Raw genomic sequence first — 26,527 nt, forward strand, 5'->3', positions numbered from 1 at the left:
TCCTCGTGTTCCTTGTTTTATAACTATATTTGAATGCCTGTGGCAAAAACAAAAGCCAAGCATTTCAGCATGTAAGAATATATTTAGTCTATATTTATATATGGACCAAAGTTCCTGGAAGAAAAAGTTGATAGGTTCAAGCATGAGTCCAGTATAATGATAAATTTTGACTCCCTGTGGATTGCTTAGTGCTGACAGAAAAAATACCTTGGAATTCTGCTGACCTTTTTCTCAAAGGACCTGGCCCCAGTTACTCCTAGTTACTGGCTTCATATAGTACTGTCAGTAAGAATAACTGCTCTTCATTCTGTGGAAATCTTTGTAACTTATCCAAAGCACAGTGTTTGTGCATGAGATAGAAGCAGGTAGGGAGGGAGAGAGAGGGAAGAGGAGCAGCAGGACTTGCGCTTGGAGAAATTGTTTATTTTACTTTTTGAAAATCACTTCTTCTCCTATTATTCCTCTAGTATTCCTTTCCCCATCATCATTATTGCTTTTTGCTGTACTCTAAGATGAGCAGTGTGTGAAACAGAAGGTGGACCATGCAGTAGCCCAAGTGTGATTCTTGAAAAAAATATAAAGTATCTCTGAGGATAATTTTCTCATCAGAAACAGTGTTCAGCGGGGCCTTCATCCAGGTAAAAGAGCTGACAGACAAGAAGGAAAAAAAAATGTAGAAAGCAAACTATAATGTGTGTAAAAACTATAATTGTTGGATTTTTTATTCTGGTGGAGGAAGGGTGTCTGATTCTTCAGAGACAGTTTGGGTGTGGTGGACGTTTCTGGCTTCATTCTCGCTGGACGCGGCGTTGGGTGTCAATAGCACGCAGAGCAGCACATCTGCATTTTCTGGCCTGGGATAGCTTATTTCATTACTACATCCGTTTGTGGGGAGTAGGGAGAGAGAGTGAATCTGCTCCTTAGGGAAGCAAATTCAGTGAAATGCTTGTGCCAGAGCTGTTCTGCATTTTGTGCACAAACTATGTAACACTCAAACCGTGCAACTGAGAGCTGACTGCAGTTCTATTCATATTAACTTATGTAGGTTTCCTCATTAATATGTTTAAACTTTATTGTGTGAGAGTGAGACAGTAATCTTCAAAGGAAAAGAAAAGCATTCAGTAAAACTGAAGGAGCTGTGCAATGCCCTGCTACCTCTTCATCTGGACAAAGGGCATTCCAGGGACATGGCAGAGGGGCTGCCAAGCCTCAGTGCTGGTGCTTCCTGCAGAGTGGAGGGGACCTGCCAGGTGATTATTCAGACCACCTGAAGTAAGGACTTAGCATCCCCTCAGTGCTGTCAGGAGCTTCCTCGTGTAAATGCTTGATTCAGATGCTTTACAGGAATTACGCGTTCCTCTACTATTTCTGAGCTGAAGGTTTGTTTCTGAAAATTTTGGATCTACACGTGTCATAAATCAGTGTATCTCAGTATCAAGTTTGATTCTGGATGACATTTCCTCGTGTAGACTGCAGTTTAGCACCAAGGCTAAATATATTCTTACGCTTATGATGCATTGAAGTAAGCGGAAATCCTGACAGCGCTGAAGCTAAGGGCAAAATTATTTGGCTTCAGTCTATATCCCAGTTACACAAAGATGAATTTAATCTCCTGTTAACTTGTAGGGGCTTGGGGTGCACATCCCCAGAGAGCACTTACTCACTCTTCCCTGCTGACCGCCAATAACTTCTTTCTGATTTTATTATTTTCTCTCTGTCATAGCTAAACATCTTTACGATGCCGCCTCATTTTCCATTTGTCAAGCACCAAGAGTCTCTCTTTGTGTCATTCAAGCCTCTCTTTGGAACAACTTTTCTCTTTGGAACAACTTTTCTCTGTGCAAACCACTCCTAGTAAAACTTTTTGTCTGTGGTCTTATGCTCCCACTTCTTTGGGGGAGAGATTGCATGTTTTATCTAGTGACTGAGATATGACAGTAGTTTTGGATCACAGTCTTGAGGCATAAGTCTTTATCTTGCCTCTTGATGAAATATTAGATACAGTTACAGTTCTCTGCTCCTTTTAATCCTTGTTTCTTTGATTTTCCATAAAAATTTGATGCCCTCAAATATCAAATCATGATTTAAATGAACACATAGTCTATAAAAAATATCAGTCCAAGAAAGGATTGATTTCCATTGCATTCAAAGCCATTTTTTTGCATGTAGTATGGGCACAAATCAAGATCCAGTGCTTTTATGGTTTATAAACTTTTTAATAGCAATATGTTGTGTCAAAAATACCATTTCATCCTTTATAAATTTTTAATTTTTTTTCTTTACCAGTAAATGACAAAGGTTGCAATAGTGAAAACAATGTAGGCATAAAACCGAAAAAAATATGTTTTTGTACAATTCCTTCACTGGTATTTCCCCAGTCTATTTGGGTAAGTGCCTTATCCTTTATCCTAAGGCAGAAAATGAGGTATTTGTTATAACATGTAGCAGAAGATACATGATCTGTTACATCATTGTTGACCACACAAATAACTATTTCTACTTTGTAAAATGTTTTTCTTGATTATGGCAGCTAGGAAAACATCTGTTTTCATTTTCACATGTTCACTAATTTTTTAATTTTTTTTTTTTTTTTTGTGGTGAGGACCACCATTAATGTTTACCAGAATTTGATTAAGTATTGCATTGATGGAAACAAATTAATTTGCATGCATGTAAGTCTCATTGGCACTTGTTGAGGACCAGGATTTATTATTATGATAAAAGACAGTGGGTGGGTCTGTTAGGTGAACAGATGTGAGTACAAGAGACCCTAAATCTTTGGTTTGGATATTTATTAAGATTTATGTAATTTGACCAGTCTATATTTAACATTGTTTGTTTTTGTTAAACTGTAGTATATTTTATGCAAGTTATGTAATATAAATGTAAGCACATTTTAAAGTGAAGCACATTTTTAAGCTGGTCTTCAATAACAGTTAATACTGGTAAGCAAAGGGACAAGTTAAAATGGAGAAAAACATTGTAACTTGCACATATAGAAGTCAAGTGATTTGGTAAATTATTAGAGAAATTAAGGACATTTTAAAAAAGGGCTGTTGCCAAAAGAAAAATTAAGCAAGAGTCTCAAGAGTCTCAAGCCTGAGACTGACAAGAGAACTGCAGATTGTCTTCAAGTTTCTCTGGCTGTCTCTGTCTTCTACAAGCTCCCATTGTCTTCTGTCTTTCCCACAAGCTGGGAATTAGTAAGCACAGTGTTATCTCACCCAAGGGAGAAGCAACCTGACATTACCTAAAATGAAGAAGAGGGGAGCCTGAATGAATTAACAGCGACGAGCCGAAGGCACGGTGCTTGCAGATGAGTTTAACAGTTGGGCTACTTCACAGCGTGGATGTTATTTATAGCAATGCAGGTAGAGGCATGATCACCCGGGGATTTCATGGGGCTTAACTCAGAGAAACTTGCTCTGACCACAGGTTGGTCTGGATCAAGCATTTGTTTTGCAGGTAATACAGACTGTCATAGGTAACTCATTAGAGCGACAATGACCAGGATTGCCAGTTGGAGATAAAATACAGAATGTGGTGAAGTGTATGAAGGCACCCATCTCCATGCTTTGTGATACCTTGCCGTGCTCCACCTAATACCCAGGAAATGGCAATTAGCTGACCTTTATAACTAAAATTAATATGGGATGAGAATACACAGTACACTGTGGGACTCATTATTTGTCTTCCAGATGCAGGGGGTGAGGAAAATATGGGAGTTACTGTTTACCTTACAGTACTCGTATTCTGATGGCCACAGTCCAGGCCCTGACTAATGGTTTTGAAATGCTGAGGACAGAAGTTAAACAGGCATCTACATCCCAGACCCCACTAGGGAACCTCTGATTAGTGTGTGGAGGGTGAGAAGCAAGGGAAGCGCTGGAACTTGAAGCCCAGCCAAGAGCATAAAACCCACAGGGCTTGTGGCTATTGCAGGTAATAACAAAGGGACAGTGTCCATAGGAGGGTAAGAGAGACGGTTCAGGGAAGGGCAAGTCAAGCAGGCAGAAGGCTGAGGAGTCAGATGGTCTGTGCTGCAGGTTTCAGCCATGGCTTAGGGAAGGCACAGTGGCTGAGCAATGGATCTGCAGTGAGAGGTGCCCACAGGGGTGTCTCAGTCCCCGCTGCGCAGGACCGTGCACAGGAACGATGGCCGGGGCAAATGGAAGCTCTGGAGAGCCGTGAGTGCCTGTTGAGAAAGCTAATGGGTAAGAACATTAGGAGAGCTGGCAAACACTGCTGGCAGTTTATTTTTATAGCTTTGTTAAAACAAGCTTCACAGGTTTCCAGAATGTTGTATTCTTCTCATACTGTCTGATTTCTCGTTATGTTTCATAGATTGTCTGGGTCTTGGTGTAATTATTCTGTTTAAAAACATTGTAGAAAAATGGCATGCATGGAGATTGGGACAAATGGAAGTCTGGGTTGTTTTAGCTTTTAGGTTTTCAAGAAACAAAGCGTTGTAGCTGTACTATCTGAGGAGTGGAGAGAAATTCAAAGAGTAAAGGTGGTAAACTTCAGAAATTGAAACATTTTATTAGGCCATGAGTGAAGAATTATAACCCATGCTGTGAGTATAGACAACTCTCACATTTAAGTAAAATGACTAAAAATATAATTTTCTACTTAGTGAGACCACGGTACCTTCTGTCAGAGTATGGCTTGAGAAACAATCTCATCACCATCAAAAATCCCGGTGAGAAAGTTTCCTTTTCTGCTTTTCTTCTTGCAGAGGTTTTACTGATTGTGTTATTTATTAGGGACCAACCAAAACCAGGCTGGACACTGTACAAAGGGTAGGGTAAGAGGCAATCTTCATGCCTTAAAGAGTACTACAGGAATGGACAAAAGCAGAAAGGAGTGTGGTAATACATAGCTATTGATACAATGGTAAAGGACATGTTAATTCTCCCTTTTTGGCGGAAGAATATTGTTTAGGGATGAGAAAGACAAGAATGGGGAAATTTGTAGTAAACAATAGGGAAAGACAAGATAAGGAGGGCACTGCAGAGGTGGAGGGACTGAGATGAGATTGGAACAAGCTTGGATCAAGCATCAAGAATGGCTTAAGCCCAGTCTGAATAGAGAGAATATTTTCTTTATGTTCCTACTTTAGCTTTTTCTACAGCTTCTCTGCTGGTGTCAGTGCCTGGTTGTTGACTCTGTGCACTTTCTTTTGCAAAGCTTCTGTGGCTTGAGTCAGAGGAAATCTTGTCTGAGGGGAACATTGCCCTCAATAGAGGGAGTCCAAGCTCCTGGCACAGCATGCTGCAGGTGGGGAATGGGCTGTGGCACCAGGACTACCCCCCTCTCCTCTCCTCCAGACTGAGCCCTTGAGAAGTTCCTCTCCCAACCCAAGCCAGGCTTTTAAGCATGCAGAGTGTATCTTGCACTTGAGTACGAAGTGTGGCATGATATGTAGGATTTATAAGTGTTAGAAAAGTAAATGGACTCTTTTTATACCCAGGTTTTTGGAAGTTTATCAATAGGAATTAAATTCAAGTTGCAATTCTGAAGGTATGTCTGCTTGTGATACGACAGCTACAAGGGTTGCAAGAGCAATGTCACAATCACAGCAGTCATAAGAAAAAAAATTAATGTTTATTCTTGAAAAATTTAACTTAAAAGCCAGGAAAATTGCTAAAATGTTAATGTTTCTGAAAGTCTCACTTAATTCAACATCATCAGATATCTTAGACAAATCAAAAGTGCCACCCACTTCAGGACTTAGGACTCTTGGTATCTTAGGACTTATGAATACTAAATTAAGTGTTCTGTCTCTGCCGAACACTTACCTTGTAGAAACAAGTACTGGAAAGTTTGTTTGTTTTCCTAGAATTCTAAATTCAATTAAATCATCATAACCATTTTTAATGTGATCTCATACAAAGACAAGATTAGTTCAACTTACATATACAATATACAGGAAAAAACTACAGTAGAAATCTGAGCCTTGAAATTTTTTGTATAAGTTTAAAGTATTTAAAATCCTTCTTTATTAAGCTCAAAATATGTATGTTAGATTGTTGGATCTGTGTTTTTAAACCCTAATAACTAATAACATATCTTTCTTCAGAAAAACTAAGCAAAACTTTGTGTAAAGATCTTCTTTCTTCACCCTGTTTTCTAGTATATTCAAAAAATATTTTTACGTTTTGTGTTAAAGTAGCTGTCTTTCCTTTCACCAATCAAAACCATTTCCAAAATATTTTTTCCCAATTTGTGTCTCTAAGTACAGATTTTTTTAATTTGTCCTTCATTTTTCTAGCTCAGATGTGTTTGAAATGCAACAAAAAGGTCCCTGAGGGACAAAACTAATTCAAGTAGAACTATACGTTTTTTGTTGTTGTTGTTGTTAGGAATATGATGTCAGTGTTTGAAAATATTTAAAAGAGGTTAATTTTTTTAAAAAAATTATATAGAAACGTGGTCCTTAAGGGTTGGGTTTTTAACTAATAAAAGCACAGGTGCACGTGGCTTCTTCCTTCCCTGAGGAGACCCCTCCCCACGTGCTGTGTGATGGCTGGGTCGTGTCACTTTTCTCATCCCAGAGTGGCTCGAGCTGATGGCTCAGCTCACATGGCCACACCAGCATGTGAGCAGCTCCTGTAAGAGGCACCTGTCAGGAGAAAAGAAGGAATGCACCTCTTCAGCTTATTTCCACCTTGGGTCTCATTACAGCAAAACTAAGACTGCCAGTTGGACTGAAGTTCAGCTTCTCTGGGAATAGCTCCAAGACCACCGACCACCAGGTGTGCAGAGCCCTCTACCATCTCCAGGACAAGGTGGAGTCCCGTGGTCATGGCTGGACTCGGACAAGGGTGCTTCAGGTGAAAGGTTACAGGGTTTGAAACTGACCTGTTCTTGTCACCCTCCTAATTAGTGGATCTGTCTGGACCCTTCCTTCTCACAATCAGCTCCTCCACCTGCTTAGCTGGCCAAAGCCGGCACCTGTCCTCACTTCTCCAAGCAGGCTGTTTTTAATTCACAGCCCTGCAGTCTCCCTTCCATCCTTCCAGGGTTATGTTGCTGTGTTTTGCAGGCAATAGATAAAATAAGTAAGATGGATGAATGACTTTAGCATATGACCATCATGCATCAGTTATTAAAAAGAAGGAATAGCTGGAAGGTCCATCTAGAGCTTGTTTGCCTTGTCCATATGGGAAATGGAATTTAAATTACCACGTTGCTTTAGGAGCAGCTTGTAATCCCAGAATAGTGAAGTCATGTTTTTCATGGGATGGGAACAGCAGATAGTAAGAGTTTCTGCAGTTAGCATGATATCAAGTGTGATGGCAAGATACTTAAAAGTATTTTTGTTCTAGATGGAAATATTCAGATGCAGAACCAGCAATTCTACCTCCCTGGGAGAAGACACTGAGGAACTGCCATCAACTTGCATGTGTTTGCAGCGTGTCTTCCAGGATACCCACAGCTTGATTCACATTCTCACTGGAAAGGGGGAACAGCTTCCCAGAGCCTGTGACAGGATCACCTTTATGCCGAGTATGAGGTTTTCCTTTCTTTTTTTTTTTTTTTTAAATACTTTCCTTGCCTTTTTTGGTTTGACAATTCCTAATTCTTTTTCAGCTTACTGACAACAGACATACCTCCTAGTTTAAGGTTTCTGAACATGGAAGTTTCGTGGACCACAACTTGAAAACCATTGTAGTGTGAGGCAGGACAATGCTGTGTATTCATTTGGCTTTAGGAATTGCTAACAGAATAATCCCATTTGAAATTTCAGTTTCCAGTCATATATGGTAATAAAAATAGGGATGATAATAGACCTTTAGCTGTGAATTTGGATGCTCTTGTGCTAAGTGCTGTACAAATACAGAAATAAAATTCAGTCCTAGTGCCAAAGGGTTTAGACTTCAGAGAGGTGGCTGCAGACTGGTGGGGGAATAAGTAAAACAAAACAACAGGCCTGTGCTGGTGGTTCAGCTGCTGTCAAAGGTGCTTGTTGGAGTCCTGGTGGTCTACAGGGAGTCTCTTCTAGGAAAAAAGGGTTAATGAGAGTCAAATCTCTGTCTGAAAATTCAATGATTATTTAGGGAAGGGGCATCATCAGGCAGAACCAGAAGGAGGGAGGGATGCTCAGGAGGGCATGATAGATGTCCCTTGAGGTCAAGGCAGCACTGTACTCTGTCAGAGGTTTGGAGAACAGATCAAGAACCAGATGTAATGAGAGGCAGTTTATAAAATGTTCATTAGGTGGGTGCAAAAACTGCACCATGCTAGTGTGAGATACGAGAAAGTTAAAATAGAGCTAGTGATATTGATCTTAGGCAGTATTTGACCCACTCTTCCTGCTGTGCATACACTGCTTAAACCTTTCCCTCCTGTGCACGAAGGGTACAATTCATATTCTCTGCTCCTCACTCATCTGAAAGCTTCAGGTGTGGTATGAACTCAGAGTTGAAGCTCTCCCCCTACTCTGTGGAGAAACAGAGGCAAGCACCAAGCACTAGGCAGTCATCTACAGAAGGAGATCTGACATGAGAATTATTTTTTCAGTGTCTCTTGTCTGTATAATCTTGTCATGACACTTAACCTTCAGACAGTTAAAATTTGCTGAAAGGAATCCTGTGCCAGGTCTTCCCTTTGACTAAATCCTTTATTAAGTCCTGTACCTTTTTAAGCCTTAAAAATAACAAATTTAAAGATGTATTAAAATTTTCTAGCAAACTAAAAATACTGTTACTATTATTCTGTTGTTGTTGTTATTTTTGTTATTTTTGCTATTGTTAATACATAGTACAAAAGATTTCTAGTAAACTTCTTCAGTAAATTTCCCAGGGATAATCCAAACTGCTTTTTCTAGAGAAAATGTGATTTCCAATCCCTTAATCAAACAGAAGGGAAGTTACATTCTATTTCTCATTGCTAATATTTCCCTGCTAAGAACTGGAAACCATTCCTGTGACTTAGACAGGGAGGCATGGAATCTACATTTCTTGCTATCATGTAAGGAAATGTTCTAAATGTCAGTGTTGTAGTGGGGTTTTTTTGTTTGTTTGCTTGTTTTTTGTAAAAGAGATGCAACACCAATATTGAACACTTGGTTAAGGATAAAATGAAAAAATGTTTGCCTTGGAAGGGGCTTTAAAGATCATCTAGTTCCAATTCCTCTGCCACAGGCAGGGACACTTCCATGAATCCTGGAAATTCACACTTCCATTCAAAGCCCCATCCAACCTGGTCTTGAATGTCTCCAGGGATGAGCCATCCACAACGTCCCTGGACAACCTGTTCCAGTGCTTCACCGCCCTCATAAGAAGGGCTTTCTTCCTAATAGCTAAACTAAACCTACCCTCTTTCAGTTTAAAGCCATTCTCCCTTGTCCTATCACTACCTGTCCTTGTAAAAAGTCCCTCTCCAGCTTTCTTGTTGGCCCCCTTTAGGTACTGGAAGGTGCTGTAAGGTCTCACACAGAAAAAAAAAATCCAATTAAAACCAAATGGGGATAAGACAGATGTATTTGAACATGAAACAAGCCAACTTCTATCTTAGTGATTTCAAAATGTAATGACTTTGAGGGAAATATTATTTAATATCATCTCCAAACTGTGCTTTAGGACAGTATTCTTGACTGTTTAAATGGGCTAAGTAGGTAAAATACAGTAGGTCATTATGCACATGAGTACTGTGGTGACCTACTGCTTCTTTCTAACATGAAGAACTTTTAATTATTACATCAGGTTACCTTCTTTCAACCTCTCATTACTTTAAAGCACTCTGTCATCATCTTCACTGCAATTTTCTTTCTAAAACCTCAATAAACCTTCAACCCTTGAACCAAACCTCCTTATTCTCCCCTCCATGAATCTTTTCCTGCAACTATTTTCTGTTCCTGAAATATTGTTGCTTCTGATTACTGAAGTCTTTTCAGCTCTGCATTGAGTTTTTGCTGTGCTTGCTTTTATTTTTCAGGAAAGGTGACCTGTGACACAAGGACACTTGACAACACTACTGAAGTGATGCACCTCAGCTGCTGCAACTGGCCTCTGTCATCAAATAGGATTTTCTGCCTACTGGATCATTGCTAAATCAGTCTCTATATACTCAAAGTGTTTGTCTATCAGAGATGTAGTTAAGGAAACACTTAGAATGTACTGAAATAAACAGGAATTCTAGCATTTATGTCAAGCTGTTTCAGGCCTCATGTCGCATTTCCCTGACAGTTTGTCTGCTTGATTTTTTTAGTGATCAGTAGAAATTAGAAATGATCATTCAGTTCTGCTTACTTCTACATTCCATGCAATTGCTTTGATTTAAATTCTGAAACTGGGTTAGAGGTGGGATAAACCTGAAGCAGACTGAAAATAATAACAGTTTATATTTTTTAAAAATGCAGATATGTAAATTAATAATCAAAAATAAAACTGTATTTGAATTCATAGATGAAAACTAATTACCTGTGTTGTTTTTAGGACATGTAAAATTGCTCTGACAACACTGAGCTGAGAAGCTCATTACATATGTTTGGTCATGTAAAAATGAACCTCTTTATTCAGATGGGAAAGGCAACACCAGGAATGCTGACCCTTATTAGAGGTAAGTAATTCCACCTTTTGTTAAAAGTAATGCATGCAAAGCAACATTTCTTTATGAGTGTCATCCTGTTTGCCTAGAGATTGTCACCAGTGATGGTAATGACTGTCAACACACAATTTGTATGGACAGGTTTATGGCACCATGATGGAAATTACCTGTTTGCAACCAAATATTTTCAGAAAGTCATTTTCACATGGGTGAAATCCTGTTGCTTTAAATGCTGATATACTACAGCAGTGCAGTGATTAGTTAGTGAGGAGGGAACAATGATTAGTTATTACATTTATATTTATATATTTATATTACATATAATATTGCAGTCTTGGTGTCACTGTACCATTCAGGTGAGGTGTACTAACACACTTCTCTATTTTTGGTTTGAATTATTAATATAGTCCCTATAGAATACAAGCTGAGTGCTAAATAATTGTACTCTGTCATGGGTAACTTTTAGTTTTCAGCATCAAATTTGGAAAGAAAATTTCTTAATTTGATCTTTTCTGCTTTTTGAGTATGTATTTTGTGCATTGTACAATACTGTATTCAATTGCAATCACTTAAGGATAAATTTCTAAAAGAGCTTTTAACATGGGAATCTCAACAAGTTTCAGAGGTGATAATTGAATAAACATAAGGAATTCTTTATTCTGCTTCAAAGCTTTTAGACATTTTGGATCTATGTTTTGAGCTGCAAATCTCATGGAATCAAGTTCTGCAATGGAACTTATTATTTCAAGATTCTAATTGTTGTCAAGCTGAAGACAGTACAAGAGTTGTATTTTGGCATTTCCACATCTGACTCTGCCAAAACGAAAAATCCAGAGATCCAGAGAAGTCAAAGTTAATCTGATGAATTCATAGGTTTTGATACATTTTGAACTCTCACTGGAAGCTGTGGTAGCAGAGGGAAGGCCTCTTGCCTCAGAGTTATTTACAGCCATCCTGAAGAATTTCTAATGGAGACCATCTATGACCTGCAGAATGTTCCCTCCATAACCATTGATCTCCACACAGGTTGGAAGGAAGCTCCAGGATAAAGAGCACTGTCTTTCAAGTAATTAAAAATTTTTATAAGTTTATCCAATAGGTCTCCAAACAGTACTACCAGCTAGCAGTGTGCTGCACTGGCAAGGACAGGTATCACCCTCTTCTGGACTTCACAGAAGAGTTAAATGTTTCTTGAAACAGAAGAGTTTACTGTCCTTTGAGAGCACATACATTAGGATTTTCTTTTAAGCACTGTTGCAACATCCGGAACTGCTCAGATATTGAGAAAAAGACATTGCCCAAATAACCTTGAGGTGGATTTTTCTAAAGCTTTGGGTGGTCATTGGATTCATTAGTGTGCTGCATTCCAAAATTCCTGGCAAATTTCTTCCAGAACTCATTGTGTCTTTCAGTACTTTCAATGTATCTATATACTTTGACGGTTCCATTAAAAATTACTGTCACTAAGGAAAGAAACAATACTTGTGAGCCCTACAATTAAAATTGTACTAAATAATTGAATGTTCAATACTAGATTTAAAAAAAAAAGTTTGCAAGTTTGAGTGAATCTTGCTGAATAAAATACTCTCATAAATAAATAGCTTATGAAGAATAGAAAATTGGAACAACCACACCGGTATACCTTTCTGATTTGTTAACTACTCTTGAGCCAGCTTTGATACCAGCAGTGGAGAATTACAGAACAAGTTTTGCCAAAGACCCTAAAACTACAGTATGTGTCAAGAAATTTTTGCACATTAATGGTGTTTTCTTCTTGTTTCTAAATATTTTTTTCCTAAAAAGGAAAGAAAAAAAAAATAAAACCCACCTGTGTGCTTATTAAAATCTCAGTTTCCTCTAAAAGATTATTTCCTCTGCTTCAGGAAGTTGGCAGGCAGCAAACCACTTCTAAATCAAGCTGCAAGCTGGTACTGCAAAAAGCAGAGTTTATTGGTACCAGACATTTGTAAATAAGTAATTGACACTCATGCTATAACAATAAGCAATTCCTAAAAAAACTAAAAACAGGGAGCTGCCAGGACAAACAAATTTGCAACGAGCTCTAGCCAATGCTATATATCCAGGGTCAGTCCCATCAGTGGTGGTCAAAGTAACAGCTCCAGGACCAGCTGGAGTTCTGTAAAGTGCAGTTGTCTCCTGCTTTTGTCTCTTCCATCCTCCTGCACAGACTTTCAGTGGTATCTATGGCAATGTTATCCAAACAATGTGCCTGAATCCAAAACCTCTGGAATTACCAGGATTTGGATACACAGGGGACCAAGGTGACAGGCATACTACTTCCAGGGGAAATGGGCTCAGCACTTCAGCTTTTGAGGGACCCGAGTCACTCAAACATGCCTCCCCTCTTTGGGTCAGCACTGCGGGGTCGTGGCTCAAGAACAAAGAGAGGGCGTTTGTCCTTCCCTGCTCTTAATTATTGTGTGGGATACCATTAACATTCACAGTGTCTGCAACAGCAAATAACTACATTTTGAGGTAGCTTGTCCCCTGTACCCACCGTTTCAAGCTTTGGGCTGGCTCCCACTCCTGCCACCTCCAGCTTTTTCAGTGCTTTCCCCTTACCTCCTGAATTTCTGCCACAAGCAGAGATGTGTAAAGCTGGCAGAGCAGTGAGAGGGGGCTGCAGCAGACATCTGGGGCTTTCTGAGTAACTCATAGAAGCCATGTAAAATTGAACCTAAATAAATGGTAAGAAAGGATACAGGGTCTGTGTTGTACTGTAAGCACTTTTTTGGTAGTGGTGAGCATGTGAAAAACTGAATTAGCTGTGATAAGGCACTTGAGCTGAGAGCCTTTATCTCAGTGAAACACTAGGATTTAAATGAGGGAGCACAGACCTTGAAGCTAACTCTGTATCTTCACTCCTATCTAGTGCAGCAAAAGAGAGATATCATACCTCAGAAGACTGGTGAGCAAGGTAAGAAACCATAACTTTATTATTAGTGTGATTTAAAAACAAAATTAATTATTCCTTTGTGTACACTGTGCCCAGAGCAAAAGAAATCCAAAACCACTGCTTTCCCTTTGTCAGGGACTACAGGTAAAGATGCCTGGATGAGGAGGAAGTGTTTGTTTTTTCTTCCCCACTGTGGGCAATTATTTTCAGAACACATGACTGACAATCCAAAGAACAAGATTTCTTTATATTTTATAAACATGGTCTTGATATTACATAATTTTCCTAGCAATTAAGGTTTTGAAAGTTAGAGGATAGATCTCAAAACTCCTAAAAGCCTGAGCTTAGAGCCTCTGTTATATGAGTTTCTGCTGGTTTTGACCTTCAGGATCTCTTTCTTAAATGGCTTTCCTAGAAGGAAAGCAAACTGGAAGGGATGAAATATACCAATTTTCTTTGGTAGTGGGGGTGTTGATGCAGGGCTCTAAAGTGAAAGCAGAGTGGGCTGATGACAAGGAATAGTAAGGAATGTCTCTTCTCAGCCTCTGTCCAAGATACTTTATGGTGTTTGATGAGGGCTTTTTTGCTGTTGCTGAGACAATGAGCGGGAAAGTCAGAATATGCAGAAAATTACTTAAATTTCAATGAATTCGGGCTTAGGTGTCAGATGCTGGATGTACGCTTGTTGAAAGTGTTGTTATAGAAGCAAATAAATCTATTTTAATTGTTTCTATTTAAAAAATTGTTTAAAATCATAAATACTATAGTTTGCAAACAACATGAGACAAAGCAAATAGTACAGTAATGGATACACACCCACATTTATACTGTAAATCAAATATATGTAGAGTAGAAATCCATTATTTTTAAGAAAGTTAATGAGTATTTCCAAAGAGATGTTGCAATGCTGAGGCTATTCTAGGCTAATACAAAAATTATTTGAATTGTTCAGTAATAACATCTTGTGTACTTGTGCCATGACAGCAGATTTCTGAAATGTTACTGAAGCAAACTCACTCTTAATTCCCGTGATGAGTGACACAGTGAGTGAGAGCAATTATCTCCAAATTTAGCTATTCTTTTATTCTCAAACTGATGTATATTTCCACAAAACATTGACTGACTGTCTTCTAAACAACCAAAGTTCAGTCTTATGAAACTGCTTGCATGCTACTCTGTTCAGCTATGTGGCTCAGTATTTGTGGTGTGCAAGGAACTGCCTGTGCCTATTGTTTTTGTTCCCAGACTAAATCTCTGAAGGCTTTGGCCATCCCTGTTGAAGTCATTGGGCTCTGAAAATGCTCACAACTTTATTATGTTGATGTTAAAAGTGTTGGAATTTTCAAAGGTCTACCAACCAAATATTGCAAATGACAGTAGCTAAACCTTTTCATTTTGTACAATCACTCATGTGACTTGGAGACCATTCCATCCTCCAAGCAAAGGGTTACCCAAAACAACTAACAGGGATATCAAGACCATTGCTTAATAACCACAGCCAATATTTTGCAATATTTATTGTGCTCTGCAGGAGTTTTCCTGGGATCAAAACTTCTCTGGTTTTATTAACAGTATTCGCAGTTGTGTCACATGGATTGTTTCATGTTATTAGAGCTGAATGCTGTAAGTTGCCAATTCAGAACTGCTAGTTATAGATTTTGCAGGAGTGTATTTGCATGCTGTAGCTTCTAACAAAATGCTGTGTAACTTGAGTACCACCTTTATCCATCGTGAGTCCCTCTGGTATGTATCACTATCCAGGAAATGTGTCTGGATACCTTTCCTGCTTAACCTGGTTGATTTTACATTACTCAACCAGGTGCATTATTTTCAACATGTATTTTTGAGTATTTAGGTGTAAACCAACCCAAGAGAAGCACACAGATAGTTCTCACTTAAACCAGTTTTGTAGAAATTATGTATGGGGATTTTAGAGATGACCTTCATGTTTGTTACCAAAACTCAGCCTACACACAGACACAAGTGCAATCAGATATTTTTACTTGCATAGCTAAGGTATGTAATTTCTTTTTTTCAATGGATTTGCATGTTTTTCTGTAAAGAACTATTCTTTATAAGCAGCAGGTAAAGAGAAGAATATGGGTAAAATATTTGGGGAAAAATGTGAAAGGAAATTTAATATATTTAATCTTATTATACATTTTTCTACATTGAAATCAACAGGCTGCAAATATATTTTGCTACAAAGCTTTGTGTAAGAAATATCTCTATAAGAAAATACATCTCATTAAACATTTCCTGTAAATAAATTATCCCAAATAACTGAGTTTTGCAAGAGCAAAATGGTGGGTAGGCCAATAAAAAAAGAGCTAAAAAAATGCTGGGATTCCATTTCTGCAACCCCCCTGCTCGTGCTGGATATAATTTTCTTTTATATGTGGTGACAATGAGAGCACTTGAGTTCTTCTTCTGAGTATGTGCTGTGTCAGTGTAAATAAAACTAGCAAAATTGGTTCCTCAGCTCTTTTAGGATTTTTAAAAATCTGAGCCTTATTCCTGTTCCAATGACACTGGAAAATGCTGGAGTTAGAAGAGTTGTTTCCAGTAGGGAAAGAGGTGTGTGAAATACTCTTCTGCTTTAGACTCTTATGAAAAACAAGGGCAATGAAGCTGAGGTCCATGATATAATTAGGAAGACTGAATCAAGTGGTGTAGCTAAGCTAAAGCTTTAAAGCATCCCACTGGTGGAAAAATGTGTCAGGTAATGGTGATGTGGTCTTCAAAGTTAAACTACATACTGGCCTACCCATGTTGTGCAGAACCAAGTAAACAGAAAAGTCTCTTGTATTATAGAACATGAAAAGGGGTAATTATAAATGGGTAATTACAACTTAGCAGTAGGTCAATTATAGAATCAGACTTCTTTTAAAGTAATATCAGTCTCTTTACCAAAGTTTATACAAAGGAATATTTGCAAATAAGTAAAATTTAAAATGTTTGAAAAGACCTGGGAGACAAGTCAAGGGACAGAGGCTGTCTTTTTTTTTTTTAACCAGTACACAAACAACATAGGGTTGGCAGCTGTTTCCACAGTCTATGTATTTCTGTCATTCCTGGCAGAACACTCCAGCGTGAGAGGACATCAGTTCCAGGCTGAGCACATGCTGGAGGGTGGTATGCTGTGACATCACATGATGTTTTAACAAGTCATTTGTGGTCATGCCATCTTCTTACATCATCTTCTGCAGGAGAGGAGGTGCTCACAAGACCCATCTCCTCTTTCTTTGCTGTCTCGAGAACAAATCCATTATACTGCTGCAGAGTGCCATGAAGTGTAAAAATTTGAGTTTGTAGCAGTATTCCCAAAACACCTCAACCAGTGCTGAGGTGTTATGTATATTATATTATAACTGCAACAGAGAAACAACTTCAAAGCTCTTCATGTTAAGCAGCTCAACACACTGCTATTTCTTTTGGAAATGTCTATAATGCAAGAACACTTAGGCAAGGACAGTATATTTAGGACTAATGAGGAACTGCATGTATATAATTCTGGATTCAGCATGCACACATATTTGCTTCATCTGTTCAACCTAACGTAAATTAGCAGTAAACTGAGGCAAATACAAGTGATTAAGTGCCTTACTATGACATTGAACTACATAAAGCATTTCAATTTACCCATGTATAGAAATAAAACCCTGTTTAAATGCCTCCTCTTAGATAAACTGCAGCTCTCTTGAAATTTGGAGATGGCCAGTTTTCACCTTCTTCATAAGGGCCTGCAAAACACAGCACTCTTGTCCTGCAGGAGTGCTTCCTTGCTGAAGTGTCAGCCCTGAATAATGAGGGCATGTGGACATTCACAGTAACTTTATTTCCATTTCTCACACCTGCAATGTGACCAATAATGTGTTGACAGATGAGTCTTCCTGCAATGCACTGCTTCCTATAGGAGTACAATGTATACAATTTCTGTAGAAGGTCCTTACCACGCTGGAGACCCACTGTAGCCCTAACATCACTGAACCCCTGAAACATCATGGGACAACACAGCAAGGTAAGTGACATTCATTTCCACTCTACTTGTTTGCATACTAGCATTTCCCACAAGCTGTAGAATTATTTACAGGAGAACTGCGCGGTAGGTGAACTCCAGCTACACTTGTGTTTACCACCAGCTCAAAAAGAAATGCATTTAGTGTGACTTCTACTCATACTCTAACAGTTACTTTAGCCATTCCACTTCATTTGCAGTCCCCTTTTTCCACCATGCCATAATGCATTAAACTGATAAAGCCACAGTCACTTAATACTGTCTTCCCAATCCTCATTCAGATCTTCTGGCACACATGAAGTCTTGATTTAGAAGAGGAGGTCGCATCTTTCCATACTTTACAAGACAAACCCTTGGCACAGTCACATCGTTGGAAAATCTCCAGTCCATGGGACCCTTTCTTGCGCTGTTTGGTGCACACCTCCCCCTGATGCAACACAGGCTTGCAAATTTTGGTCCAGAAATGGCGAGCGCAGCAGTGTCCCTCAATACAGTCTGATGACCGTAGGCAGGGATCACCTTCGTGTCCTAAAAAGAGCAACCACATTATTTTACCTCATGGGAAAATGTGAAAGTACAGATTCAGTGCAGACTTATGCAAATGAAACTGAAAAAAAGGAGAGGTGATATTTCCACCTGTGGCTATTTGAAGGATGTAAACACAAGAGAAGATATCAATTAGGAAGGTTCAAGGGGGTAATGCGTAAGACTTAGTAAGGAGAAATTCTGCTGCAGGATTGTAAGCAGAATTACAAGTGTTCAATTACATGGCTGTTACAAGATGAGGATGTCTGCAGTCTTGCACAACTGATAAAATGATTGTCAGTCCACATCTGATACAGAGAAGAAAGCAGATGCTGTTTCAATCACAGGAACTGTCGGTTGACATTACATCACTTTCTGAGTCATGCTGTGAACTCTCACAATAGACATTCACTCCCTGTGAAATTACTGCCTATTTCTGGTTTCCACTGCTGTATCCTAACAGCACTAACATGATTCATGACATGAAGGAACAGGCCAGTGCAGCCCAAATGTGCTCTTACCTTTTATGTGTGACAGCTTGGATCGTGGCCTCCCCAGGTTGTGCCATCCCAAATCCTTGCTTGGATAATGACCATTCTTCTTGTTGCGTGGCCCTTCTAGAGCAGGGATGTGAGGAGTAAGGATGCTTTCAGTTACTGGTATGCAAATACCTGCAAGGAAAAGACAGCCATTCAAAGATTTGAATAAGAGGAAAAGCAGCTGAGAGACATGCACTGACCAAGTCAGGATGATGAAAGCACTGGGGTTTGGCCTCAGTGATGCTCAGCTGTAATCACACGTTCACCTCTGGGTCCTGGCACTTAGTCTCACCACAGCTGTGCTTCACTCACTTGTCAGTCTCTCTGTCACTCTGGCTTTATGGTCCAAGCCCCTGGAGAGCTCCTTACAGACATCCCTCTCCAGCTTCCATGGGAATGCAAACAGTATGGTTATAACCTTCCCCAGGGAGAGTAGATTCAGGAGTCATTAAGTCTCCTTTGCTTCCTTAAAATATGACTTCTGTGCAGTCTTCCAGTGAATCAAATCACTGAAATGTAGAGCTGTGCTTTTAGGCAGCAGCATTTTTGTATTTCTCCACCACAAAATATAAGAAAAGACTGGTAATACCTGAGCCCTAAACTTAGAAATACTATTAAAGAAAACCAGGCAGAGTGGAATGAAGGCGACAATTAAGTTTCCTTGGCTTAGAAAAAGAAGTGCTGTCACCCAGGAAAAAATTCTGTTTCTGGGCACACTCATAGAAACAGATGATGTCAAAAGGCTGATTTTCTGCAGAAAAGCCCAGAGCTGGCAGCCATACCGTTGTTGCAGCGGTTCCCAGGGCAGCACATCCCGTCCCGATGGCAGCGCTTCTTCTTTCTCCGGCACATCATGCACGCAGACGTGGCTTGGTGAGGGCTGTGGCAGTACCGCCCAACTTCACATTCCTTGTCGTTAGTGCAAGGATAGGCCTGGTGGGGAACAGAAAGGTTTACAGTCAGGCACTCCTTTGCACAAGGAACAAATGCAGCTCACAAAAAAACCCAAAACAAAACAAAAAAGGATAAAAACAAAAAAAGAAGAAAATAAATCACCATTGAAACTTCCAAAAAAATCCCCAATAGCTGAGGTAACAATTCACGGGGCTAGGAGATGCAACTAAGAATGCTCCACTGCAGCCACACAACAATCTTTAAGCTCACACAACTGCTGGTCATTGCTTAAAGAATAAGAGATGCAATCTGCTTGCTCCTGGTTTCATCTTTCCTTACCTCAAATGTATTTGGGCACAAGAGATCTCATATTTTTGTGGATTCAAGGATCTCATTCATCATAGGCAAGAGCTTAAAACTCCACAATTAACAATCAACATAGCCATGAAAGCCAGTAAAAATACTGAAGCACACCCTCCAATAGTTAACATTTCATTTTAAACTCTGAGACATTTTTCCTTTGACAGTTGTCAAAACACACTGGTTTATTATCAACAAGGTCAGCATTGCCACAGTGAGTATTATCTGTGTCACACTCATTCAGATGTTTGTAACTGCACCACTCATCCCTGGCCCACACCAGTGGAACTCCTTGGAAGGGAACAAACATCACTGCTCAGCATTTCACTTTGATAACCTTTCATTTACTTATTGTCTTAGAATACTCCTTAAATGTACCACCTGCTAAACAACACCCTATGGTATACAGCATGGAATATATTATAGAGTACAAAATATCTTGCACATATAATTCCCTGCAAGCAGATATATGGGTATACAATTCTTCTATATTCATCAAAACCAGCATCACCTCACAGGAAAACAGACTTTTTAAAAAAAGATTATGAAAGCACTGCATTCTCCCATAAAGATAAAGAAAACCTTGTTCCTACAAAAGGGAAAAAGAGGATTCTTGAAAGAGACATAATAATACACACTGCAACATTCCAGGATGCTCTCTGCTGACTCCCACACAGCTACAACTATGCTATCTGTCTGAATCTAATTTTATTGCCTATTAAATTAATTACAGATTTTTTTTCCATTCCTCAAAATTATTGTTGAAGAATTTGTTTAAACAAAAAAAGATGACCATGAATTTTGTGCACTTTCTGGAAAATTATATTTACACTTCCTCAACTAATTTCCTCCAGTATTTCAAATAAATAAAACTATTTATTTTCAAAATGATTTTGCAATTAATTGTTGACTCCCCCCAAAAAAGCTCAACTGACTAATTTCCAGTGTAGAATGATTACTTTTCTGTAATCAGAAAAAAAACCACCTTGTGGCCTTTGAGAATGAACTTTGAAAATTGTTTCTTTAGATGGAGAGACCCTTGTTTATCTATCTTCATGCCATTCTGTTGAGAATCACATAAGAAACAAGAGGTCTTATAAGAAGACCAAACAAATTTCTCTCATGTCAGTAGTGGGAGAGGAACCAATGCCATTTATCATGTGGCTTCATGAGCTGTTTTTTTGGTCAAAATTTACTTTACAGTACCAAAAGTGCTGGATGGATATTTCCCAAGTGCTGTTGCCTCATTACTTCTGCCCTCTGAGTATGTGCATTTGAGAATTTTTCCAGGGTGCAGCTGTTTGGAGTAATCCAGAATATGTGGAAGTCTTTTAGGCTTAAGAATGAACATTTTCTCAAGAGGATGAAATCAAAGAAGGCCAGATCTTTTAAGCTAGAAGTACCAATAAGAGACAAATAGAAATACTTTTCTAGTACTCTTAAGGCATAAGCAGATTCTACTTACTCTAGTAAAGTGGAGCCAAAGTGCTCTTACCTCAACCTTATCACACCTGTCCCTCATTTTTCCAAAAATAATAAATAAAAATGACTTAAAATTTATTATATAGTTACCATAAAAATAAGACTTCCCTGATTTAAATGATACCTTACTAACCTAAGAATCTTACAATAAAAATAAAAAAGTGCAATTTTATATAGACTTGTGCCTGGTTATATTGCATTTGAAAAATACTAACTCTGCTAGCTGGAGGAAATGCAAATAAAAAACAGATGGATTGGCTAAAACCTGGAGATGAAGGCATTTTAGACCCTTGTCTGTCATCAAGACCTTCATAACCACATCTTTTTTCTAATATGGGCATGTGGCATACACCTGCAACTTGTCAGCAAGAAGCCTACTTGCAGTTTTATTTTGGTTCCTCAAATAGCTTCTTTAAAAAAATGTTCCCTGATCCCAAATGGTGCTAATGAATGCTCTCACATACCATATCTAGTGATTGTTTTACTTTTGGCTTTTAAGCTGAGTGACATGGAAAAGATATTTTAAGATACGCATCTAATTGTCAGCTCTAAACTCAGTCCTTGAGAATGGTAAAAGTAACAAAAGACAACTTCAAAAATTGCTAGGGAAATCAGCAGAACCCAGCCTTTCTTCCTAATCTAGAGCCCATTCCTAAATAAAAATCATACTTTTGAAATACAATAAGCCAAAACTGACCTACCTAAGGCAAATACATGATGCAGCACATCAAAAAATAAGTCTTACATGTAGCTTAGACAATAACTAGCAGGTCCACTCAAAAGACCAGCTACCAGCCAGCCATAAAAGATCCTCTTGCAAATACCCTCTGCCATCAACTGTTTTGATCTGCCAAAATCACTATCCATTCATAGCCTGGCTATCAATCACAGGGACCTTAAAACAAAAATGCCTATATAGCCACTGGACATTCATTAGAATAGACATAATTCCTGCTCTCAGCAGAGTAATTTCTATTGCTGTGTAGCATTCATTATAGAAACAGAAAAATAAACCAAAATAATATATTGTTTACTTAGCCTTGGCTACCAAGAGGGAAATGCATCCATAATTATTCCTTTGCTGTCAGTTGAATCAATCTAGGTATAGTTTTTCTTTAAAATACAGGGTAAAGAAAACATGTAAAAATGTGCATGTTAACTATTATCTATGCATAAGTCAAGGATTTCAAAATCTTCTACAATACAGTGCCTGGAACAGTCTCTTCACGTTCAGAGAATTGTAGAGTACATTTCCTATATACAACACAAAGACACAGATCAGTCCCAGATGGAGAGGGAAGAAGCAAGCTGTAAACCAGCTCTACTTCCCCTGCAAAGATAACTAATTCTATTCTATTCTACATCATCCCTTCACATTCTTCAGCTATACATATCATTTTCTGGTTGTAAATCTCCATCCACTAAACACAGCTTTGATATCATGGGAAACCAGATGAAACTGAGATAAAATATGTAGCACTCCCTGAAGCTGCATTAAAACATCTTATTTTTTCATCCCACTTACAGGCAATCAAGTCACCCGTAGCACGACATAAACTAGATTTGCCCGTGATAATGAGTCACATTTTCAGAATGTGTTGTTTGATTAAGAGCATTGTTTGCTGACATGTTTTTTCCTCAGACATTCCAATTAGTTTTGTATCCTTGTATAAAAGATACTTTTGATTACTTGTCCAAAACTGTACAGCAAAGGGATTTTTGCAATGTTGGAGGATTCAGGCTAGATGTTGAAATGGGTGTTGCTTGTGCTGTGCCAAAAAGTCACCTGCATCAGTCCACCAAGACTAATCTTTATCAATCAGGTCACAACAACACAGAGATGTTAAACTTTTCGCTTGGAGAGAGAGAGAACATTCCTTCCCTTCTGAATTTATATTCAAAATTCCGTGAATCTATGATAGAAATACTCAAGGAAAATTATGAAGAGGCTAGAGGTAAATGTTGGGGATTTTTATAGTTGAACAAGTCCTTCCAAGCACTGAAGATCTATCTTCCTTTCTTTACTAACTTCCCTGGAAGGCTGCGTAAAGAACTGGCTGTCTACATTTTGTGACTAAGTGGGTAATGTCATTCCCATGATTTGAGAATCATGCAGCAGTGAGGTTAATGTTTATCTTCATCTTCCCCTTTTGACAGAGGATCTCTTAGCTCCTTTCCTCAGTGCAATGACAATTTCTTGATATATTTACTGGAGTCATTTGCTATCACACATATTTTATAGGCACCACAGAGTTTCACTGAAAGCTGTAGAAATATTAAGTTGTGAGACTGTTGTGCTAAGATGTCAAACAGTTTGAGTCTCTCTGTCTGGCACTATAAAACGTAATGGAGAAGCATTCTGGGGGAGAATAAGACAGACACTGTAATGTGCTGAAGGCTGAGGAGACTGATGGCAAACATACTTTATTGAGCTTTGGGAGATAAGGTCTTGAATTTCAGAATGGCCTCCAGCAAAGATCTGAAGACAATATTCCCAGGCAGTGTCTTAGTCACCAGGCTCTCATCTGTTCGTGTTATGATGTCTCATTTGTTTTCATGCTGAAGTACTCCACACTGTACTAGCTAACCAAGTCGGTGAAAGGCAAGAAGAGCCACTGGCATTTTTACCTAGGCTGTGTCATCACTTATCCAACACAAGCAGTCGAGACACTGCTGGCTTCAGACCCACCTTCAACGTTGAGAGGAGCTGTGCCTAAATAGGTGTTTTGATGGAACAGATATCAGTAGTGATTCCCCCAAAAGCAATTAATTTTTATTTTAAACACATCATAAAGTCCAAGTGCAGAGTCAGCCCTGGCAGAAAATTGTGGCTACTACCACTTCCAGCAGAAGAAACAGCATGGAAGTTGTCCATTAGCCTTTCCCTGAAGATTCCAAGCAGCACTCAGTAAGACAGATGAAGTTTAGTGTACCACAGAAATGACAGTACCACTGCACTTATTGTTCTGCACACTCTGCCAGATTTGGTCCATACAATCATCCCCTGATGATAGTGGGGACTGAGTGGAAGAAGAGGAGAAAAGCCACAACCAGTTGTACAGTCAGAAAGTGAGAAGTCTCCAGAGCTACCAGATCAGTCCTTCATCATCCTCTCCCACTTGGCACAGAGGCAGTAGCTACATTGCAAAGATGAAACAAGGGACTCAAGGAAATGGACACATACATTATTCCAGGAATGGTCTTGCTTCCTAGGAACCCATATGTTAGAAGACAAATTTAGGCTCTTATTCAGTCTTGTGCATACTACCCCTATTTATTAATGTCCTGTGCAAATCCCTGTGTCACTAGGCTGTGATACCTAGCACATACTACAGACATCTTCTGCTGTCAAAATCTCTTTGTCATCACACCTACACAATCTTTATATTCATACAAGGTCTGTGAGACAGGTTACCACAAATGGATTGGTACTGCAGCTCAGTTTGTTACTCGTTACTTAAGGCAAACAGGTTATTCTCTCTACTTTAATTAATATTGAATTAAATACTTCTTTAAATTTTAAAATAATGACTGTGAAGGAGGTGGAAGCTGACCTTTCCATAGTCAATATGCTGGCTAGATGACCAAAAATGTCCCAAGCTATAGGCAAGAGGACAGAGTTTCTGTCCTCACTGTTGAGAGATGTCCTTCACTTGAGAGATGAACAAAAGAGCTTTTTTGCCTTTAGTCTTGGGCATATTGCTTAATATTCCAAAGCCATCAGGCACAATGAAGCAACTGGCTGAATCATGGTGAGAGTCTCTCCTTCCCATCCTGCTTTGGACAGGACAGAACTATCTTTCAGAGCAAGGATTTGATCCCCACGGAGCAAACATATGAAATAGCCACAGGGGTGCCATGTTTTCTTTTTCTTTTCTCTTTCTCTGAAGAATTAGTAATCCAAATTAAAAGCATGCCAATAAATTAGGAAATGCGAACACATGCTTTAACCAAATAGCCTGCTGTCAAGACTAACTACAAAGAATGCAAGTCATTGTTTGGCTCCCCAGTTGGGCCTGATTCTGAGTTGGGATCTCAGATTTGTTTTGGCTTTTAACAGATCAACATTGGTGGGGCAGTTGTGTGCAACATGTGGCCTGTAGAGCTAAATGAATACATCACATGTGGGATTCGTCCCGCTCGCCTGTTTGGAGACAGAGTGAAGATCCTCTCTATGAAGTCTGAGAGAAATCCTAACATGATCTCACAGGATACAAACCTTAGTAACAATGGAAATAACAGCTCTGTATTCAGCGCCACATGAATGTGATAAAGCAGAATGGAGGGGGTAAGAGGGGAAAGCTCTTAAAAATCAACACACAAAGAAAACTCCCAGCTCTTTGTGGGTTATCTTTTTCCCTGCAAGGCAACTAAACTACTTACGGATAGTTTCTCAGGTGTATCCCGAAAAATCCATCTTTGACAGACTTCAGCCTAACTTTCTTCTAGCTGCTAAGCAGACATGCAGGTTAAGATGTGAATGAGAAAGGACCATTATTTACTACTATTTTATTATTAATCCCAAACAAGAAAAGAGTTTATCAGCAGCCATCTGGAGTGATGTAGTTTTCCCACAGCACTGCTGATGTTGCTTTTTTCTATTCTTAGCTCAGCATAGGCATAGATGATAGCGAGGGATCTCACTGTGTGCAAGCACAAAGCCATGGTTAATTTATCCCACAGAGGAAATCATGCTGTGCTCTCAGACAGCTCCAGACATGGATCCTGTCTCAGACTGAGAAACCAGAAACTCTCAACTCCCAGTGACTGCTGTGGCACAGATCCTTCCTAAAAGAAAAACTTACAGTAGTTGCAATGAAACAGATTTACTTATTTAAGTTGCCATAGAAATTTTAATAATTCAATTTTTCTTACCAAACCTCATTCTTTGTTAAAATAATATAACTTTGACCCATTTCTCTGCCAGACCTAAAGAGAAAAAGTGCAATCTTCAGCCTCTAGATTAAGCATAAGCACTTTCTTCTAGAGATAATTTATTTTTAACTCTTCAATTTAACACAACCCTGCTGTTACATGAGGTCTGATTCACAAAGTGCTACATCATGGATACATATACTGCAGCTTCCAAAGATCATTCCTTCAAACTATGTGGATAATGGTCCCAGAAGCCTTCATTATTAAACAATAAATATTCATGTTTCAAAGGAATTCTCAATCCACTTCTAGACCACCAGGGAAAGAACATTTCTATGACCTGCAGTAGTACAGCTCTCATGA

The 26,527-nt window shown here is 38.9% G+C and overlaps 2 protein-coding genes across 4 annotated transcripts in view; one reads left to right on the forward strand and one right to left on the reverse strand.

Annotated features, from left to right (window-relative positions):
- The first annotated feature begins 3,802 nt into the window (after nt 1–3,802).
- On the forward strand, nt 3,803–17,441 carry LOC107203584. 3 transcript variants are annotated; one of them, XR_002001673.2, is made up of 7 exons: nt 3,803–4,214; nt 4,637–4,702; nt 6,688–6,836; nt 7,332–7,512; nt 9,943–10,566; nt 13,448–13,492; nt 17,355–17,441. XR_002001673.2 is itself a non-coding variant. In XM_019006452.2 (5 exons), the coding sequence occupies exons 1-5, from the start codon at nt 4,031–4,033 to the stop codon at nt 10,056–10,058; spliced, it is 696 nt and encodes a 231-aa protein (XP_018861997.1). In that variant the 5' UTR covers nt 3,803–4,030; the 3' UTR covers nt 10,059–12,062. The 3 variants fall into 3 exon arrangements, 1 of the variants encoding a protein (XP_018861997.1); XR_002001674.2 differs by lacking the exon at nt 4,637–4,702 and having other exon boundaries at nt 3,806–4,214; XM_019006452.2 differs by lacking the exons at nt 13,448–13,492; nt 17,355–17,441 and having other exon boundaries at nt 9,943–12,062.
- DKK2 (dickkopf WNT signaling pathway inhibitor 2) overlaps nt 13,700–26,527 on the reverse strand; it is a 40,038-nt gene continuing 27,210 nt past the window's right edge. Inside the window, exons 2-4 of the mRNA XM_015625848.3 lie at nt 19,336–19,486; nt 18,536–18,685; nt 13,700–18,017 (exon numbers count right to left, since the gene is read on the reverse strand). Of these exons, the coding sequence (XP_015481334.1) occupies nt 17,767–18,017; nt 18,536–18,685; nt 19,336–19,486 (552 nt within the window). The 3' untranslated portion in view covers nt 13,700–17,766. The remainder of the gene's footprint in view (nt 18,018–18,535; nt 18,686–19,335; nt 19,487–26,527) is intronic.

The sequence above is a fragment of the Parus major genome, chromosome 4 (assembly GCF_001522545.3).
Source record: "Parus major isolate Abel chromosome 4, Parus_major1.1, whole genome shotgun sequence".
In the NCBI taxonomy this organism is placed as follows: Eukaryota; Metazoa; Chordata; class Aves; order Passeriformes; family Paridae; genus Parus; species Parus major.

What these genes read in the sequence shown, in the direction of transcription:
- LOC107203584 (XM_019006452.2), top strand. Translation starts at nt 4,031, where the DNA reads ATGGTCTGTGCTGCAGGTTTCAGCCATGGCTTAGGGAAGGCACAGTGG. An exon ending in CTCGGACAAGGGTGCTTCAG is followed by an intron (nt 6,837 to 7,331) that starts GTGAAAGGTTAC and finishes TTTTTGTTCTAG; the next exon opens with ATGGAAATATTCAGATGCAG. An exon ending in CAGGATCACCTTTATGCCGA is followed by an intron (nt 7,513 to 9,942) that starts GTATGAGGTTTT and finishes TTTATTTTTCAG; the next exon opens with GAAAGGTGACCTGTGACACA.